We start from the raw sequence: 21,185 nt of genomic DNA, 5'->3' as shown, positions 1-21,185 counted from the left end.
AGCGTTGCCTCCGACCCCTCCACAGGCTGTCTAGGCCTCTCGCCGCTGAGGAAGCACTACGTGCGGGCTCCCCAGGTGCACTCGTTGACTCAGAGTTTGTTACCGCCGCTCCAGGAGGCCCATTCCCCCTGAAATCGGGGTTGGAGGCAGACCTCTCTCAGCCCAGAATCAAGTCCTACCCCCAGCCCCCTGCACTTAGGGGTGAGCTTCGGTTTCTTCATCTCAAGCGTGGTTGTAAAAACACCCATGTCTTGGAGCTCTTGAGGATTAAATGCAGATAATGGCTACGGAGCACAGTTAGGTACTTAGGAAATACAAAAATCCTCCATACGGTAACCCCGCCCCCCAGCCTCGCCCCCCAGACTACAGGGTAACCCAGGAATTCTCCCACTTCAGAGTGAATATTGATTGCCTAGGAATCGTGTTAAAAATGCAGGTCTTGACGGAGGGGCTGAGATTGCACATTTGGAATGAGCTTCCAAATGATGTAGTGTCGCTGGCTACAGTTTCAGTAGCAAAGAACTAATCCATTTTCACTGTGTATACTTGCACTTGACTGAATACTCTGGGTTAAAATGGGCATCACTGTGGAACAGTCACACTTTGTGAGCAAGGCAGATGAGGCAGTCGTCAGACTTCTCCCAATTCAGTGTTCCCATCTACTTAAAATTATACCTGTGGCCAGATGGTTCCTAGCAATGTCTTGCTTTGCATACAAGTGTGCCTTTATTATGTAATCATCAAAACAAATGCTGTTCTGAATGTAGGAGATAGTTATTCATTGATCAGCAAGCTGTATTTTCTAGCAGTTTATCATCTAAGTTACAGAAAAAGCAAACAAAAATACGTTTTCAAAACTTTTACCACAGAAGCTAACATGACTGTTGCTGTATACTGGAAACTGTTGTGAAATTATCTCGAGTTTTAATGCACAAAACACCTTGTACATTGATTTCACGGTGAATAAACTAAAAAGAGAATAAATAACTTCCCAAGGTCCCAGTAAGTGACACGACAGACTTTCAGTACAGGTATGATAAAGCAAAACCTTAGAGCAACTTAGCTATCTCATGGTAGAAATGGGAGCAGGGGAAAGGATATATTTAAAAATTAGAGTATCATAGCCTTCGTGAGTCTGTTAATTAGGTTGTTATTAAAATCAGGTTCATGTAAAATAAGTAAAACGGTTTCTGTTTTTATAACATCCGATTTAACGAGCTCCATTTTTAGGACATTATATGATGTATAGTATCAAACATTGCTTTGTACTGAGCTTTTAAGAAAAATGTAACAGTCAACAGAGATCTGGGGTAATTGTTAATAGGAAACCATAAGTAAATTTAGCTAGAGCTAAAATCCTTGAGACATGGAACAATGGACTGGTTTAAAATTGAGAAGGAGTATGACAAGGTTGTATATTGTCACCCTGCTTATTTAACTTAAATGCAGAGTTTTGGAAGTCCAAACCCCCTACCTCAGAATTCGATGGTGTTGAAGATAGGACCCTTAAAGAGTTAATTACGTTAAAATGAGGTGGTTAGAGTCGCCCTAATCCCACTTGAGGGCTTCCCAGGTAGTGCTGAAAGTGAAAGTGTTAGTCACTCAGTCATGTCCAACTCTTTGGAACCCCATGGACTATAACCCACCAGGCTCCTCTGACCGTGAAATATATACAGAGACATTATGTGAAATGCCAGGCTGGATGAATCACAAGCTGGAATCAAGATTGCTGGGAGAAATATCAACAACCTCAGATATGCAGATGATACCACTCTAATGGCAGAAAGTGAAGAGAAACTAAAGAGCCTCTTGATTAGGGTGAAAGAGGAGAGTGAAAACTCAACATTCAAAAACCTAGTATGGCATCTGGTCCCTTCACTTCATAACAAATAGAAAGGGGGAAAAGTAGAACCAGTGGCAGGTTTTCTTTTCTTGGGCTCCAAAATCACTGTGAACAGTGACTGTAGCCATGAAGTTAAAAGATGCTTGCTCCTTGGAAGAAAAGTCATGAAAAACCTAGACGTACATTAAAAAGCAGAGACATCATTTTGTCAGCAAAGGTACAAAGAGTCAAAGCTATGTAGTCATGTATGAATATGAGAATTGGAACATAAAGATGGTTGAGTGCTAAAGAATGCATGCTTTCAAATTGTGGTGCTGCAGAAGACTTGAGAGTCCCTTGGTCTGCAAGATCAAGCCAATCAATCATAAAGGAAATCAACCCTGAATATTATTGGAAGGACCGATGCTGAAGTTCCAATCCTTTGGCCACCTGACGCAAAGAGCTGGCTCAGTGGAAAAGACCCTGATGGTGGGAAGGAAGGAAGGAAAGCAAAAGCAGAAGGGGGCAATAGACGATGAGATGGTAGGATGGCATCACCGACTCAATGGACATGAGTTTGAGCAAGCTCCAGAAGACAGTGAGGGACAGAAAAGGCTGATGTGCTGCAGTCCATGGGGTCACAAAGAGTTGGACATAATTTATTGACTGAACAATGAAATTGCACCTTTTAAATTGATTAGATTTCATTACCTCTGATGATTTTAAGAGCACAGGGTACTAAGACATCTAAAGTTATTTATCTTTTGTCATTTATGGCCTCTGACATTGTGCTCTCTCACTTCTCTGTATATACCTGCTTTTTCTTTTTCTGTGAACTGTAGGGAAACACACATTCATTAGGAACATGGAAGGAATAAACTGCATACAGGGAATAAACTACATACTTCTTAGCCTGTTTCATATGGTATAATAGTAGCATGGAGCATGATTTGAGTACTAGGCGATTTATATTGATCAGGACACAGTTCTCCCTCTCCATTAGCTTTGTTTCTCTTGATGCTTCTTGCGGCCCACTTGACCTCACATTCCAGGATGTTTGGCTCTAGGTGAGTGATTACATCATCATGATTATCTGGATCATGGAGATCTCTTCTGCATAGCTCTTCGATCTTTGCTGTATAGATTGTTGCTACCTCTTCTTAATATCTTCTGCTTCTGTTCAGTCCATACAATCTCTGTCCTTTATTGTGTCCACCTTTGCATGCAGTGTTCCCTTGGTATCTCTAATTTTCTTGAAGAGATCTCTAGTCTTTCCCATTCTGTTGTTTTCCTCTATTTTTCGCACTCATCCCCGAGGAAGGCTTTCTTGTCTCTCTTTGCTCTTCTTCGGTACACTGTATTCACATGGGTATATCTTCCCTTTGCTCCTTTGCCTTTTGCTTCTGTTCTTTTCTCAATTATTTGTAAGGCCTCCTCAGACAACCATTTTGCCTTTTTGCGTTCATTATCTTGGGGATGGTCTTCATCACTGCCTCCTGTACAATTTCATGAACCTCCATATGCAGTTCTTCAAACACTCTATTATACCTAATCCCTTAAATATTTTCTCATGTCCACTGTACCATCATAAGGGATCTGATTTAGGTCAAACCTGAATCATCTAGTGGTCTTCCCTACTGTCTTCAACTTAAGTCTAAGTCTATAGCAAATACTGAGCTTCCACTCTGAACCTTCCTTCTTACAAGTATTTGTCCACCATTTTAGAGCACTTTTGCTGCACCTGTTTATCTTCACTCTGAAACATATGTACCGTCACTCCTGAAAGGATGCTCAAGTGCATGCATTTAACTCCTACTGAGCCTACGCTCCACAGTAGTCATGCCGATCTACTAAGCTTGCATTCTGCCGCATGCATCTTTCACTATTTAGACTATGATACTGAGGTCATGCTGCAACTGCATAGTTGCAGTCTCAAGCTTATCTTCTTCGACTTTCAGCTTTTATACCAGCACACGTGTTCTGCCCCTCCTAAGCCCACTTTCTTGAATAGATCTGAAACAACTGTTGAGGTTGTATTCTGGAGCATGTCCCTGCTATTTCTGAATGCATTCTTTTTTATTTCTTCATATTTCTTTTAAAAAATGATTTATTTCAATTGGAGTAGAATTACTGTGTATTACTGTGATGGTTTTTGACATGTACATCAACATGAATCAGCCACATGGATACATGTGTCCCCCTATCCTGAACACAACTCAAACCTCCCTTGTTACCCCATGCTTCTGGGTTCTTCCACAGCACGAGAGTTGCATGCATCTTTCATGCATTGAACTTGCCCTGGTCATCTCTTTTATATATGGTAATGTACCTTCAATGCTATTTTCTCAAATCATCCCACCCTTGAACTCTCCCATTGGGTCTCAGCGTGTGTTCTTTATATGTGGATCTTTTTTACTAGCCTTCATGCAGAATCATTGTTACTGTCTTCCTAAATCCCATTTATACGCATTAATAAACAATATTTGCCTCTTTCTTTCTAACTTTTTTTTTTACTCTGAATAATAGGCCGCAGGTTGAACTGCCTCACTAAAAGTGACACAAATATATGTTTTTCTGTAGCTAAGCAATATTCTATTTGAATATATAGCACAACTTCCTTATATTTTCATCTGCTGATGTGCATCTAGATTACGTCCATGTCATAGCTTTCGTAAAGAGAATTGTAATAAACATTGGGGCACATGTGTCTCTCTTGATTGTAATCCCCTCTGGGTATATGCCAAGAAGGGGGGTTGTTCAGTCATATGACAGTTCCAGTCCAAGTTTCTCAAGGAATCACCAAACTGTTCTGCATACAGGTTGTACCAGTTTGTGTCACCACTAGCAGGGTATTAGGGTTAGCTTTTCTCCACAACCTCCCCAGCATGTCGTGCTTGTAGAATTTCTGGTGATGGCCAGTCTGAACAGTGTGATATGACTACACATTAAATTTCAATTTTTGTTTCTCTCATAATGAATGATTTTCAGCATATTTCATGTGTTTGTTAGCCATCTGTATGTCTTCTTTAAAGAAATGTCCGTTGAGGGATTTACCCCCTTGTAGTGATGCTGTGAAAGTGCTTCACTCGATATGGCAGCAAATTTGGAAAACTCAGCAGTGGCTAAAGGGCTGGAAAAGGTCAGTTTTCATTCCAGTCCCAAAGAAAGGCAGAGCCAAAGAATGCTCAAATCACGGCGCCGTTGCATCCATCTCACGCTAGTAAAGTACTGCTCAAAATTCCCCAAGCCAGGCTTCAGTAATACATGAACCATGAACTTCCAGATGTTCGAGCTGGTTTTCCAAAAGGCCGAGGCACCAGAGATCAAAATGCCAACATTAGCGGGATCATTGACAAAGCAAGAGAGTTCCAGAATAACATCTATTTCTGCCTTATTGACTAGGCCAAAGTCTTTGACTGTGGGATCACAATAAACTGTGGAAAATTCTGAAAGAGATGGGGATACCAGACCACCTGACCTGCCTCTTGAGAAACCTATATGCAGGTCAGGAAGCAGCCGTTCGAACAGGACATGGAACCACAGACTGTTTCCAAATAGGAAAACGAGTCCGTCAAGGCTATATATGGTCACTCTGCTTGTTTAATTTATATGCAGAGTATATCACGAGAAGTACTGGGCTGGAAGAAGCACACGCTGGAACAAAGACTGCCAGGAGAAATATCAGTCACCTCAGATATGCAGATGACACCACCCTTATGGCAGAAAGTGAAGAGGAACTAAAAAGCTTCTTGATGAAACTGAAAGAGGAGAGTGAGAATGTTGGCTGAAAGCTCAAAATTCAGAAAACTAAGATCATGGCATCTGGTCGCATGGCTTCATGGGAAATAGATGGGGAAACAGTGGAAACAGTGTCAGATTTTATTTTGGGGGGCTCCAAAATCACTGCAGGTGGTGACTGCAGCCATGAAATTGTAAAAGACGCTTGCCCTATGACAGGAAAGTTATGACCATCCTAGATCGCATATTCAAAAGCAGAGACGTTATTGTGCCAACAAAGTTCCATCTAGTCAAGACTATGGTTTTTCCAATAGTCTTGTTAGGATATGAGAGTTGCACTATGAAGAAAGCTGAGCACTGCAGAATTGATGCTTTTGAACTGTAGTGTTGGAAAAGACTCTTGAGAGTCCCTTGGACTGCAAGGAGGTCCAGCCAGTCCGTTCTAGAGAAGATCATTCCTGGGTGTTCTGTGGAAGAAATGAGGCTAAAGCTGAAACTCCAGTACTTTGGTCACCTCATATGAAGAGTTGACTCACTGGGAAACTCGGAAGCTTGGAGGGATTGGAGGCAGGAGAAGGGGACGACAGAGGATGAGATGGCTGGATGGCATCACTGACTCGATGGACGTGAGTTTGCGTGAGCTCCGGGAGTTGGTGATGGACAGGGAGTCCTGGTGTGCTGCAATTTATGGGGTTTCAAAAAAGTCACACACGACTGAACTGAGCTGAACTGAACTGAACTGAAGCAACTGACAAAGAATTTATCTCAAAAATATACAAACAACTCCTGAACCTCAATTCCAGGAAAATAAATGACCCCATGATAAAATAGGCGACAGGAGTAAACAAACATTTCTCCAAAGACGACATACAGATGGCTAACAAACACATGAAAAGATTCTCAACATCACTCAGTATCAGAAAAATGCTAATCAAAACGATAATGAGGTACCATTTCACGCCAGTCAGAATGACTGCTATCCAAAAGTCTGCAAGCAATAAATGCTGGGGAGGGTGTGGAGAAAAGGGAACGCTCTTACACTGTTAGTGGAATTGCAAACTAGTACAGCCACTATGGAGAACACTGTGGAGATTCCTTAAACAAACAAACAAACAAACAAACTATAAATAGAACTGTCATACGACCCAGCAATCCCACTGCTGGCCATACACACCAAGGAAACCAGAATTGAAAGAGACACGTGTACCCCAATGTTCATCACAGCACTATTTCTAATAGCCAGGGCATGGATGCAACCTAGATGTCCATCAGCAGACTAATGGATAAGAAAGCTGTGGTACACATACACAATGGAGTATTACTCAGCCACTAAAAAGAATACATTTCAATCAGTTCTAGTGAGGTGGATGAAACTGAAGCCTATTATACAGAGTGAAGTTAGCCAGAAAGAAAAATACCAATAGAGTAAACTAGCGCATATATGTGGAATTTAGAAAGATGGTCATGATTAAACCTGTACGTGAGATAGCAAAATAGACACAGATGTATAGAACAGTCTTTTGGACTCTGTGAGAGAGGGCGAGGGTGGGACGATTTGGGATAATGGCATTGAAACATGTATAATATTGTTTGTCAAACGAATCGCCAGGCCAGTTCGATGCGTGATACAGGATCCTCGGGGCTGGTGCACTGGGATAACCATGAGGAATGGTTTGAGGAGGGAGGTAGCAGGGGTTTTCAGGATAGGGGACACGTGTATACCTGTGGCAGATCCATGTTAATGTATGGCAAAACCAATACAATATTGTAAAGCAATTAGACTACTCTTAAACAAATTTATATTAGAAATAAATCAAATAAAATTGTGTCCAACGTGAGGAAAACAACAGCATTTTTTGAACAATATCACTAAGTAAGCTTGAGTTGCAATTTTCTGGGTTCAAGGTGCCCTCATAAGTATGAGCCCTAACTCTTATTACAGAAAGAAGAGTGGAAAATGAGCTAGATGAAAGGAGAGCTTTTCAGCAACAAGATACGAATGTTTCAGCCAGAAAGATACTAAGTAACGTAGGGCTTCCCAAACAGTTTATTACGATCTTGGGAGCTAGCAGTGAGTGTGGTCACCTACATAAAGTTGCCTAAAATTATATTTTGACATCTATAAATACATACACCTGTCTATGCATGAGTGTGTGTATGAAAAAAAGTGCAATGGCTTTTAATTCATGTTAGGTGTAATAGAAATGGGAAAAAAATAAAACCCAAATGTAGAATGATTCAAATTCTACTCGATTGTTGAATATTATGTAAGTTGAAATACTTCCAAATATGTTTTCTTGGCCGCATGTAAAATACAAGGAGTCTTTTATATCACTCACCTCTCTCCGTTTCATAAATATATACCCATTTTCAAATGTTTGTCCAGTTTCATGACAAAATACTGATACAGAAATATATATAAATAATATATAAAATAGAGAGATGTTTTCATATCATAAACTATTGATAGCAAGCTTAGATTTTAGAATTATTTCCAACTCCATGCTCCATCTCAACAGGAAAGAGCCAAAGTTGTTGCTGACTCACTCACTCCAAGAGCTGGGAAACCTGAAAAAGAAACTGAACCTGCACTGAGATTTTGTGTCATATTTATGATCGAGCTCTAAGTCCGAGACTTGTTTTCCTTTATTGTACTAAGCAGTCCCTTCTTAAGACTGAAAAGCATGGACATCGAGAGAGAGAGGTAGGAGATTGTAGACGTCCTCATGTTCAACAGTAATTTTAATCGGAGAAGCTAGAAAAGACAGAAACTAAGGAAAGTAATCAAGCGATAGACAATAATAATGATTTAGCCACTAGTCAACCTCAAGGGTCTTTAGTCGCTCCTCAAGGGCCAGCATGGAGAAGGAAATGGCAACCCACTCCAGTGTTCTGCCTGGAGAATCCCAGGGATGGGGGAGCCTGGTGGGCTGCCATCTTTGGGGTCGCACAGAGTCGGACACGACTGAAGCGAATTAGCAGCAGCAGCAAGGACCATCGATGACATTCTGAGCAATCTCCTGTGAACAATTTTAGAGATGCTAAAGCCCAAACCAGGCTGAAATTTAAGTGCATAGTTGGAACTAGACGGTCAATGATGTGGACTCCCAATATCCTCAGTAATAGGCCACTAGTAGAATGTCCCAATATTGATCACAGACCCCATGTTCCACCCTCACTCAGCCATTAAAATATTTCCCCTGACAGTGTTTGGGGATTTGCGTCTTTGAAGCACCAGCTGCTAAGACACCTTGCTTGGTCCTACAATAAGCACTTTCCCGCCCCCCCCTCCCCCCACTGAAACCCACAGTCAATTCATAAATTTTTTTGTACAGAAGCAAGTAGACCAAGTCTGCTAGGGTAACAGGACTGAATATTAAGAATGTGTGTATAGAAGGATGATACATCACTTTTATTTCAGAAATAAAGTAGATTTATTGATGTGAGTTTTCGATAACCCTGTATGCGAGATAGCAAAAGAGACACAGATGTATAGAACAGTCTTTTGGACTCTGTGGGAGAGTGAGAGGGTGGGATGTTTTGGGAGAATGGCATTGAAACATGTATAATATCATATATGAAATGAGTCGCCAGCCCAGGTTCAGGGCATGATACTGGATGCTTGGGGCTGGTGCATTGGGACGACCCAGAGGGATGGTACGGGTTGGGAGAAGGGAAGGGGTTCAGGAAAGGGAACATGTGTATACCTGTGGCGGACATATGTTGATGTATGTCAAAATCAATACAATCATGTAAAGTAATTAACCTCCAATTAAAATAAATAAATTTCTTTAAAAAAAAAAGAAATGATCCAAAAAGCTCCATACCTACATTGAAACCAAGCACCACCAAGAGCCAACAAGTTCCAGAGGAAGACATACCATGCAAATTCTTCAGCAACACAGGAACAGAGCCCGGAGCTTCAATATACAGGTTGCCCAAACTGCAAACCCATAGACATCTCAAACCTCACTACTGGACACTTCATTGCCCTCCAGAGAGAAGAGATGCAGCTGCACCCACCGGAACACTGACACAAGCTTCCCTAACCAGGAAACCTGACAAGCCCCTCGTCCAACCCCAGCCACAGGGAGGAACCTCCACAATAAAGAGGAACCACAAACTGCCAGAAAGAGAAAGGCCATCCCAAACACAGGAACCAAAAAAAAGCCAACAACTTGAGTAATGAGATTTTGCATGCTTCATGGTTTTGGTTACTATTTCTGTCAGCAGTCTGTATTTGAAGTTGATGCTGAAGTAAACACTTGGTTGAACATTACCCTTCAATTGCTAGGAGACCAGTGACTTTGTCATGTCACAACTAACCTTCGATTGCTAGGAGACCAGTGATTTTGTGATGTCACAGCTGTTTGACTGGGAGGACCTCTGTGCTTGTCCAGAGAGTTTCTCTCTGTAGGCCAGCCAAACATCATTTGAAGTTGCATTGTGTAAAAGCAGACAAATGAGAAAATTATCTGAAGAAAGCTTTCCCTGAGATGGCACATATTTCTTCAGAAATTCAAGATGGACCTCCTAAAGATGAATCCACTGGTTCAGAAACCTCCATTAGATCTTATTGGTATGATTATACACCTGGGGACTCAGTTTTGAGATCTATGAGTGAAGAATGTGCTTTTCAGGCTTTGTCTGAGGATCTTGTGATCAAAAGGCCACACTACACATATTCTGTTTCTGAAACAGATGATGTGAATGATTTTCTTTCACTCACATTTCCACAAAAGCTTTGGAATATAGTTGAAAGTGATCAGTTTGAGTCTATTTGGTGGGATGAGACAGGCACATGTAGAGTGATCAGTGAAGAACTCTTTAGGAAAGAAGTCTTGGAAAGAAAGGAGCCTTTCAGAATATTTGAAACCAAGAGCACGAAAAGTTTAATTCGACAGCTTAATCTTTATGGATTTAATAAAAACCGACAAACTGTTCAAAGATCGGCTTCACTACCTGTCTTTCTGGAAGAAGAAAACAACATCTCTCTTTTGAGTAAGGTATTCCAAAATTTTCACTTATCGGCAATATGTCAGATTAAATCATGTGACCTAGAAAGCGTGTTCATATATGTGGCTCAAACGGAGTTGAAACTTGAGGTAACAAATTATTGAAAAAGTTTTATCTTTTTGAAGTTGAGAACAGCTGGAGGTTAGAATATTGGATGTTTAACAAACCTTCCTAGTAACTTGAAACCAGATACAAGTTCTGAAGCTACTTAAAGTGGTATTTACTGTATATACACAACATATTTTTAGTTGAGCATATACGTTCTAACATGTTACCTGTGAAAACTACCAACAGAGGTATTTTATTTGATGTTATTTCATTGCTTCCATTAAAGGAAACTTTTAGCGATATGAAGGAATGAAATTAGTAAAGAATGAAAAATGAATATAATAGACAAGAAAATACTGTCACAAAACCAAAACTTTATTCTCCCATATGACTACTAGGAGACTTCCAGCTGAACAGGGCATTTAAAAAACACTCTGTAAAGGGCCAAAACAGAAATAATTTAGGCTTTGCGAATATGATTATTGACGATTAATTAAGTTTTCAGGCATAGAGAATAACCAAAGAAGCTGGCAAGTCCCTGTTCCAACTTTAAGAACTCCGAAAACTGAGTTTCACACAATTTCCACGTGAGAAAATAAAATTCTTTCGGTTTTCCTCAGCCATTAAAAGTGTAAAGCTCTAAAATTAAAAAAAAAAGAAGAAGAAGAAGTAAAGCTCATTCTCAGCTCACAATAGACAGTGCAAAAACAGGGGCAGGCTGCCCTGCCTTGATTGAAATGTAATTCCAAGAGGAGGGGCGTCAAGATCTGGGCTGTGAGTGCTGGACACCATCACTGGACTCCCCTGGTAGACTCGGAGGCCGTTCTCAGCCCTGTGCCCTGGCGACTGTGCCATCTGTTTTTTCTTTCTTCGCGTTTGGTGAGCTGAGCAATCTTGACCCAAGACCCTTGAGATTCACATTCAGGCTGACCACGCCTCCAGCGGGTGCTTTTACGGGGTGAAGGGGCGGGGGGAGGGCTCATCGCCCGCGCATGCGCCCAACTCGGCCTCGCGGCCAATCAGATTGTAGGCGCCGACACCTGGCAGCCAATCATCGGGGGCAGCCCGCACGCCTGTAGGGGGAGCTGAGGCGGCGCCCCAGACCTGAGGAGGCCTCATCGCCTCAGGCTCGCCTCCTCAGGCTCAATCTGGGAACTGCCTAGGGCAGGTGAGCCGCAGGCAGTTCTGTCTCCTCCATCAACGGGGACCGGTAAGGACTGGAGCGTGGTTCAGCCCAAGCGGTGCCTGGCGGCTAAAGGGAGGGTTTCTCGGGTCCCCACTCGCACAAGGCCTTGCTCGGCGGGGCGGCTGGTGAGGGCCCGCGGGCCCTCAGGAGGGAGCGTGCGGCAGGACCCACAGGCCTCAGGCTCCTTTCACCCTCTCCCCTCTCTAGTCTGGGCGGGCTCTGCTCTCCAGCAGCTTTCCTGCCCAGGGGGTGGGACAAACCAGCTCGCGGAAAGGGCCTCTTGGGCCCCTGGCCCCCGGCACGGCCCCCGGCACCACGCCCAGCTCTCCTGTGGAACCTAATGTATTTAAACACACATGCACAAATCTTCACGGCCCAAGCCAGTTCTGCACCCAGGCACAGTCAGGTGGGCGCAGCAAAAAAAAAAAGAAGAAAAAAGATCGATCTAGTGGCCTCTTCACTGCCCTGGTGCTTTGGTCGTTTTCCTGTTTCCTCTTGCCTCTCCTCGGACTCCAGGGCTGCCCCGTCCTTGGGGGCCCCGAGATTCAGGCCTTTGGTTCGGGAAGTTGGCAGATGAGGTATTTGTTTGTTTGTTACTGAGAGAAGGGAGGTGGGAGGAAGAAGCTCAGGGCAAAGGAGTTCAATCACTTGGTCTGGTTGAGTGTGAGACACCTGGTCAGCATCCGTAGGGTAGGACCAGGTAGGGCCTGGGGGGATAGAATGTTCCCGGAACAGGTGACTCACCCTGAGCTTTTCTTCTGCTTGTCCCCAGGATGTGACCGTTTGCTGCCTGGTAGGTCTCAAGCGCTCAGGATTTCAGTGGGCCCCTGAGGTAAGGTGACAGACATCTTTACAATAAGGGACAAAGTTGTGGCTTTCTTACTTTCCGTTTTTCTCCTTTCATTCATCGGCTGACACGTTGGTGTTGAGAGAGAGTATTCCTGATTGGGGATTACCTGACCCTGATTGCGGGTGCTGACTTCAGGGCAATCATGGTTTCAGGTTTGCAGCTTTCTGAGTGGCAAGCTTAAAAACAGGCAGGGTGACTTGCTTTCTCCTGCCTTCTTGAAAGAAAAAAAGTAAGAGCACCATGGGTCTTAAGCTGTGTAGAGCTGACTCCTACCACTTGGTGAGGCTAAAATGGGGCAATGCACATATCCTAAGGTTTTAGCTAGGAAAGCAAAGCAGTGCAGGTGTGGGGGTTCCCTGGTGGCCTGGTGATTAGGATTCTGGGCTTTCACTGCAGTGGTCTGGATTCAATCTCTGGTCAGGGAACTGGGACCCCACAAGCCAAACAGCATGGCCAAATGAATAAATGAATCAAGTGGTTCATTCAGAGACAATGTCCTGTGATTTAACATGTTCACGTGAGATTACTTGCTCATTTCTGTATCCTTAAGGGCTTTTTTTCATCAAGTAAGTGAACTCCACTGGATGGGGGTGAGGCACCATCTGAGTTCATTTCATGCGAGTAAACAAGATCATAGGAAGCCCTATGCCCAGCAACTTGTGCCTACAGCTGTGTTGTATACTTATCTTGCTGGTACAGCTTTGAACTTCACAGCATGTTTTGTTTTGGTCACAACATGTGGCTTCATAGGATATTCGTTCCCCAACCAGGGATCGAACACAGGATCCTGGCAGTGAGAGGACTGAGTCCTAACCAAACCACTGGACTGCCAGGCAACTCCTGTGTTTCGGTGCTTTGGATTGGTGTGTGTGTGTGTGTGTGTGTGTGTGTGTCTGTGTGTGTGTCTGTGTGTGTGTCTGTGTCTGTGTGTCTGTGTGTCTGTGTTTTTAATTTTTGCTATATTTATAGGAGAACTCTTCTGTGTGTAAGTATGATGTGAATGGTATTATAACTTGAAATGTTTGTGTTGTACATACGATCTCAAAATTGAATAGTTTGAAAGAACTTCACACTTGTTATCTCTTGGCCTAGGATCTCTCCTGAGGTAGTAGTCAAGCTTTTGTCTGGCTTGGCCACCTCTGAAGACTTAGCTTGTTGAATCTACGCTCTCTCACTTGCCTGTACTCATGAAGCCTCAGTTCCTCCTTCTGTGGGCCTCTCCAAGGGGCTTCTCTTGTGGAGGCTGCTGTCTTTTCTCAGAATGAGTGATTCAGGAAAGCACTTGCACCCATGATAAAGTGCAGAGTCTTCTTTCAGATGTTACACATCTTCACTTGTGTATTTGCTTAGTCTCACAGGTCAACCCTGTGATAGATTGAGAGAGAACTACGCAGCGGTGGGAATATCAGGAGATTCGATTCACTGGTTACCGTACCCATTAATCCACCATGCCAGCCTGTTGTTTCATATGACCTCAGCTCTGTCAATGTGAGCAAATTATTTGGCTTGTGTACCCTTCTTGTGTGCCGCTACTGCTGCTAAGCCGCTTGAGTCGTGTCCGACTGTGCGGTCTCATGGACAGCAGCCCACAAGGCTCCCCCTTTTCTGGGATTCTCCAGGCAAGAACGCTGGAGTGGGTTGCCATTTCCTTCTCCAGTGCATGAGACTGAAGCCACTCAGGCGTGTCCGACCCTTCGAAACCCCATGGACTGCGGCCTACCAGGCTCCTCCATCTGTGGGATTTTCCAGGCAAGAGTACTGGTGCGGGTTTCCATTGCCTTCTCCAGCTTGTGTGCTCTCTGGCTTGATCTACTCAATTCTTGATGTACTCAGTTCTAGACCTACTCATTTCTTGATCTTCTAGCAAGTCTCCTCTTTGTCCCGGATTAAGTTTTCTGTTTCTCTGGATGGTTCCCATCAGCAAACAGACTGACTATAATGTGACCTGTCGTTAAAAATCCATCTTTGGGTGACACATCCTGCTTCTGCTGCTTTTTTTTCATGTTTGCTTATTATAGATCTCTGCAGAGTTGTTTCTAGACTTTGTTATCTCGAGTTCTCTCATTTTCCTTTAAAGCCACTCTTGTCAAGGCCACAGGTGAATTTCAAATGTTTAACTCCGTGGTCAATTTTTAGTTGTTATCTTATTTACTTTATTGGCATCCTTTATCAGACTAGCTCATTTCCTCCTCCCTGAAAAAAATGTTCCACTTGGATTACAGAGTGCTTCTCTTTCCTGCTTCTCTTCCACCTACAGTTCTCCCACATACAAAGTGTGACCTTTGTGTCTGGCTTGATTCAGATGTCATATTTTCTTTTTCAATATTTATTTATTTAGCTCTGTGGCATGTGGGATCTTAGTTCCCAGGCCAGGGATGGCACCTGTGGAGAGTCTTAAACACTGGATCTCCAGGAAAGTCCCCTCGTTTGTGTACTTTCAAGATTCCTCCATTTCATGGCTGTATAGCAGTGAATGTTTTTGTTTTATTTTTATGGCTGCATATGGTAAATGGCTTCCATGCAGTCCGTTTTGAGCATATACCACAGTTTGTTTATCCATTCGTCAATGTTGGGTAATACGTGGATGGTGTACTCTTTGTGGCTATAGTGAGTAATGTTGCTGTGAACACTGATTTTGCATGGACTGAACATTTTCAGTGTTTGTGGATATGTACAAAAGAGGGAAATTCCTGGATCATATGGCTCCTCTATATTTAATTTTTGAGGTACTGACAAACCACTTCTGCAAGAGTGGTGGTACCATTTTACAGCAATTACCTCAACAATATCTGAAGATTCCTTTTCTCCACGTCCTCTGCAGCACTTGTTATTATTCGTCATTTTGATTGGGTGTGAAGTAGTATGGGTGTGAAGTAGTATCTCAGTGAGACTGCTTTACATTTTGCTAGGGGCTTCCCTGGTGGCTCCGAAGGGAAAGTGTCTGCCTGCAATGTAGGAGACCTGGGATCAATTCCTGGGTCGGGAAGATCGCCTTGAGCAGGAAATGGTAATCCACTCCAGCACTGTTGCCTGGAAAATCCCATGAATGGAGGAGCCTGATAGGCTACAGTCCATGGGGTTGCAAAGAGTCGGAAATGTCTATTCAAATTCTTTTCCTGGTTGTTAAAAGCTTTTCTTTTTTTAATTGTTGTAGAAAACATCTAACTTAAATTTTTACCAGTTTAACCATTTTTGCATGCTAAGTATTTCACACACTTTCATCAGCCTTTTGGAGAAAGAAATGGCAAGCCACTGCAAATCCGATGGAGAAGGGAACCTGGTGAGCTTTCGTCCATGGGGATGCAAAGTCGGGCACACCTGAGTGACTAACACATATACACACACATAGTCACAGTGTTGTTTTGTTGTCGTTGTCATTGTTTTAGCTGTGCTATGCAGCTTGAATGACAGTTCCCTGGTTGAGGATCATACCCAGGCCCCTGATAGGAAACTGTGGAGTCCTAACCTCTGAACTACCAGGGACTTCCTTATCACATTGTTATGAAACAGATCTCTACACCTTTACATCTTGCAAAATCGAAACTCTGTGCCCATCACTTGTCCCATTAAACAGCAACTGCTCTTTTCTTGCCTGTTGACCTAGACCGTGGACTCCGTCGTTCTTTTTTGTTTCCTCTCGATTGCTTGACTGTGTTAGCTATTTCATACAAGTAGAAACTTACAGTATTTGTCTTTTTGTATGACTGGCTTATTTCATTTGGCTTGATGTCTGAAATGATCATGCATGTTGTAGCATGTGACAGAATTTTCTTTATATGGCTAAATAATATTTCATTGTATGTATCTATCACATTTGATGGACATTTCGATGGTTCCACCTCTTAGTTGTTGTGCTTTGTGCTGCTGTGAGCACGGCTGTGCAGATATCCCAAGACCCCATGTTAACTTCTTTTGAATTTATATCCTGAAGTGGAATTGCTGAATCGTGTGTCAGCTCCAGATTTTTAATTTTTCGAGGAGCCTTTAAACTGTTTTCTGTAGCAGTTGCACCATTTTAAAATCTGTCCATAACACACAGGGATCCAGTTTCTGTACGTGCTTGCCAACAGTTGTCCTTTCCTTTCCTTCATATGTAAATTGTGTGTGTATATGCACACACAATTTTTTTCATGCCCTTTTCCATTATTGTTTTTCACAAATTATGAATATAGTTCCTTGTGCTATCCAGTACGATCTTGTTTGTCTATTGTATATATTACAGTTTGCATCTGCTAATCACCAGCTCCCAATCTATGCCTGCCCCACTTTTCCCCTCTTGGGAATCACATAGTCTGCTCTCTCTGTCTGTGAGTCTGTTTGTGTTTCATAGATAAGTTCATTTGTGTCATATTTTATAGTCCATGTAAGTGATACCATACGAGATTTGTCTTTCTCTTTTTTTTTTAATTTTTATTTTTACTTTATTTTATTTTACAACACTGTATTGGTTTTGCCATACATTGACGTGAGTCCGCCACGGGTGTACACGAGTTCCCAATCCTGTCCTCCTCCCACCTCCCACCCCATATCATCTGTCTGGATCATCCCTGTGCACCAGCCCCAAGCATCCTGTATCCTGCCTGGAACATAGACTGGCGACTATCTTACATGATAGTGTACATATTTCAGTGCCATTCTCCCAAATTATCCCACCCTCTCCTTCCCCCTCGGAGTCCAAAAGTGCGTTCTATACATCTGTGTCTCTTCTGCTGTCTCTCATACAGGGTTATCATTACCATCTTTCTAAATTCCATATATATGTGTTAGTATACTGTATTGGTGTTTTTCTTTCTGGCTTACTTCACTGTGTATAATCAGCTCCAGTTTCATCCATCCCATTAGAATTGATTCATACAAAGTCTGCCAGCAATAAATGCTGGAGAGGGTGTGGAGAAAAGGGAACCCTCTTACCCTGTTGGTGGGAATGCAATCTAGTACAGCCAGTATGGAGAAGAGTGTGGAGATTCCCTAAAAAATTGCAAATAGAACTGCCGTATGAGCCAGCAATCCCACTGCTGGGCATACACACTGAGGAAACCAGAATTGAAAGAGACACATGGACCCCAGTGTTCATCGCAGCACTGTTTATAATAGCCAGGACATGGAACAACCTAGATGTCCATCAACAGATAAATGGATCAGAAAGCTGTGGTACATATACACAATGGAGTATTACTCAGCCATTCCAAAGAATATATTGTCTTTCTCTTTCTGACTTCCTAAGTATTCTTTTTAATGCTAGTGTAGATTCAAGTATTTACTTAACAACATGTGTTGCTACTGTATAAAATGTGGTTGACTTTTAAAATATTTGTCTTCTATTCTGCAAGCTTTATATTAATTCTGATACTTGTGTTTTCTTCAAGATTTTCTATATACAAAAGTATGTTATCTCCAATATACTTTGACTGTTTCCTTTCCATTCTGAAGGCTGTTTTTTGTTTTTGTTTTTTCTTGTCTTTTTTTTTTTTTTTTAAACAACAGCAACATTTCTCTTTTGTTACCTGATTGCTCTGGTTATAGAACTGCCAGTATAATGTTGAGCCAAAGTGTGTAATAGACTTCCTTGTGTTGTTCCCAGTCTTAGAGGGAACGCTTTCAGTTTTTCATTATTAAGTGTGATGTTAGCTGTGGGTCTTTTTACAGGTGCCCTTTGATTGAGAAAGTTCTCTTCTGTTCTTAATTATTAAGTGTTCTTTTAAGCCCGGTTCTGAAAAGGTGCTAGATTCAGGGAAATGCTTTTTCTTCAGGCAGATGTGTTATTTGTTTCATTGTTTTAAAATGGCATAATGTTGAGTGACTTTCATATAATGAAGCAACTTTGCATACCTCCCTAAATCCCATGTGATCATGGTATACAGTCTTTTTTATATGTTGTTGGATTTCGTTTGCCAGTATTTTGTTGAGGACTCTTTCACCTGTATTCGTAAGGGATATCAAGGTGTGTGTGTGTGATGCCTCTGTCTGATATTGGTATGAGAGAAATACTGGCATCACTTTGCCTGCTATGTGGGGAAGAGACCTGTGGCGTGAAGGATGAAGCATTGTTGGATTTAAGTTTAACCAGGATTAGAGGGAGAAATTTAGGATATATCGGTGTGGAATTGGGGTGAGATTATCAAAGAGAGCTCATTCTCAATTTCCTAGGCCTGTGTTAAGTGCTTGACATTGAATTATGCTGTTTGTTAACTAGGTATAGATAGATTATACTTTGAATTTGCTACCTATTTTCTTTGTTAACATTTATGAAATTAGAATTTGTGAATCAGGTGTAATGTGCATTTAAGATACATTTTCTTCAAATTTTACTACAAAACAAGATGCCATTGAATAGCTGATGCCTTTTAAAAAGAGCTGGTAACCTTAAGTCTAAGAAATAAGCATGTTTGTCTTTAAGAGACAGAAACACCTTTAAAAGTTATAAATTTGCCCAAGAAGATGCAACTGGTGTGTGGTTAACTTAGAATTCCAACTTAATCTTCTTTGACTCCAAAGTCCATGTTTCTGAACGCTGTACAACAGTGCTTTTGTAAAAATACTCGTCCTTTACATGTGATTTCACCTAATGATCAGTCGTGGTGGGTTTTTGGTTTTTTTTTTTTTTTTTTATTTTCTTAAATAGAAGAGGTTAAAGTGAACGTGGGACAAAGCTTATGATTCTAGAGCCATGTAGACTTGTAGTCATAGGTTTTTCAGCTGTCACTGAGTCTCGTTGACACTCAGTGTCTTTGTCTGTAAGATAAGGATGTTTAAAACTACTCTAGAGTTTTGGAGATAATCAAATAGCCCATTTTTCTGTACTTAACTAATATGTAGTATGTTTATACTTAGGTGGCAGTTTGTATAAAGGAAGCACTGGGACTTGTGGCCGCACGCTCTAAGAATAAAAAAGTACTCAAAATATGGAACTACCATGTATGTTACGTGAAGAAGAACAAGAGCCAGAAGTACGGAAAAGGGAGGGAGAAACCAAACAAGCAGATGATGATGATGATGATGATGAAGTGATCTTGGTCGGAGTGGAACATGTAAATGAAGATGCTGACGTGATCTTTGTTGGGATGAGCTCAGCTTCAAAACCAGTCGTTTCAAACGTACTGAGCAGAGATACCCCAGGTTCTTGTTCAAGGAGAAAAAGGTATGGTCACTTCAGGAAAGGTAACGCTGACAAATTACAGCCAGCTAGTCATGTGACTCCTACATCAGAAGCAAAGGCTGTCTTGCCAGTTTCTGACTCTGAATCAAGATCAACAGATAGTCCTATTATTATTGAACCTCCGTCTCAAGCTGATTATAAAAATATTTCACCACAAAGAGTGCCGAATTGCTTTTCAAAGGAGTCATGTTCTTCTTTGATTACCTTCACAAGTTCACTGCAGCATCCAGCAGAAAGAGCAGTTTCTGCAGGAGATATGAATAAAAGTCCTCATGTCTCAAAGGTACTTTCCACTTGTGAAACAAATAGCAGAAATCCCAAAAGGCCTAAGCTCAGTGATGGCATTATAGGGGAACATTCTTTAGGTTTTTCCCCTTCAGGTATTTTTCATACAGTGACCACTCAGCAAAGCACACCGGACCGTGTCCATACCTCACTAAGCCATGTTCAGAATGGAGAACCTTGTCCAACACCTTTTCCAAAGGACAGTGTTCATTGCGAGCCTGTAAGACCTTTAGGGGAAAATGGACTGACAAAAACTGATTTTCCAAGTTTATCAAGTCCAGACAAAATTGGTGATCCCACAGAAGGAAAGCTGACTGTGTTACTTGGTGACTTCTACTATGGAGAGCATATAGGAGTTGGGCAGCCAGAACCGAAGACCCACACAGCGTTTAAATGCCTCAGCTGCTTGAAAGTTCTAAAAAATGTCAAGTTTATGAATCACATGAAGCACCATTTGGAACTTGAGAGGCAGAGAGGTGACAGCTGGAAAACCCACACCACCTGCCGGCACTGCCTCCGCCAGTTTCCTACTCCCTTCCAGATGCAGTGTCACATTGAAAGTGTCCACACTCCCCAGGAGCCCTCCGCAGTCTGTCGCATCTGTGAGTTGTCCTTTGAGACAGATCAGGTTCTCTTAGAGCACATGAAAGACAATCATAAGCCTGGTGAAATGCCCTATGTATGCCAGGTTTGCAGTTACAGATCATCATTTTTTGCAGATGTGGATGCACATTTCAGAGCATACCATGGTGACACTAAGAATTTACTTTGCCTGTTTTGTCTCAAAATTTTTAAAACTGCAACAGCCTACGGACATCATCATAGAGGGCACTGGGAAAAGAGTTTTCGCCAGTGTTCCAAATGTCGGCTACAGTTTTTAACTTCCAAAGAGGAAAGGGAGCACAAGACCCAGTGTCATCAAATGTTTTAGAGGCCTAAGCAGCTAGAAGGATTGTCTCCTGAAACAAAAATTGTTATTCAGGTATCACTGGAACCCCTTCAACCAGGATTGGTGGAAGTAGCATCCATTACCGTGAACACATCTGATTTTGAATCATCACCCCCCAAATCTAAAAGTAGGAGG

The 21,185-nt window shown here is 42.2% G+C and overlaps 1 protein-coding gene and 1 pseudogene across 1 annotated transcript; both read left to right on the top strand.

Annotated features, from left to right (window-relative positions):
- Positions 1 to 10,056: 10,056 nt before the first annotated feature.
- On the top strand, positions 10,057 to 10,563 carry LOC128071000 (heat shock transcription factor, Y-linked-like; the record flags this gene model as incomplete). Its single annotated transcript, XM_052663997.1, has 1 exon — positions 10,057 to 10,563. A coding segment is annotated over exon 1 (507 nt), but the record flags the coding sequence as incomplete, so codon positions are not given.
- An 8,999-nt stretch (positions 10,564 to 19,562) lies between these two features.
- Positions 19,563 to 20,854, top strand: LOC128071066 (zinc finger protein 280B-like; annotated as a pseudogene).
- The last annotated feature ends 331 nt before the right edge of the window (positions 20,855 to 21,185 follow it).

Source organism: Budorcas taxicolor, chromosome Y (genome assembly GCF_023091745.1).
Source record: "Budorcas taxicolor isolate Tak-1 chromosome Y, Takin1.1, whole genome shotgun sequence".
Classification (NCBI taxonomy): Eukaryota; Metazoa; Chordata; class Mammalia; order Artiodactyla; family Bovidae; genus Budorcas; species Budorcas taxicolor.
This window is presented reverse-complemented; position numbering and strand designations above follow the sequence as displayed.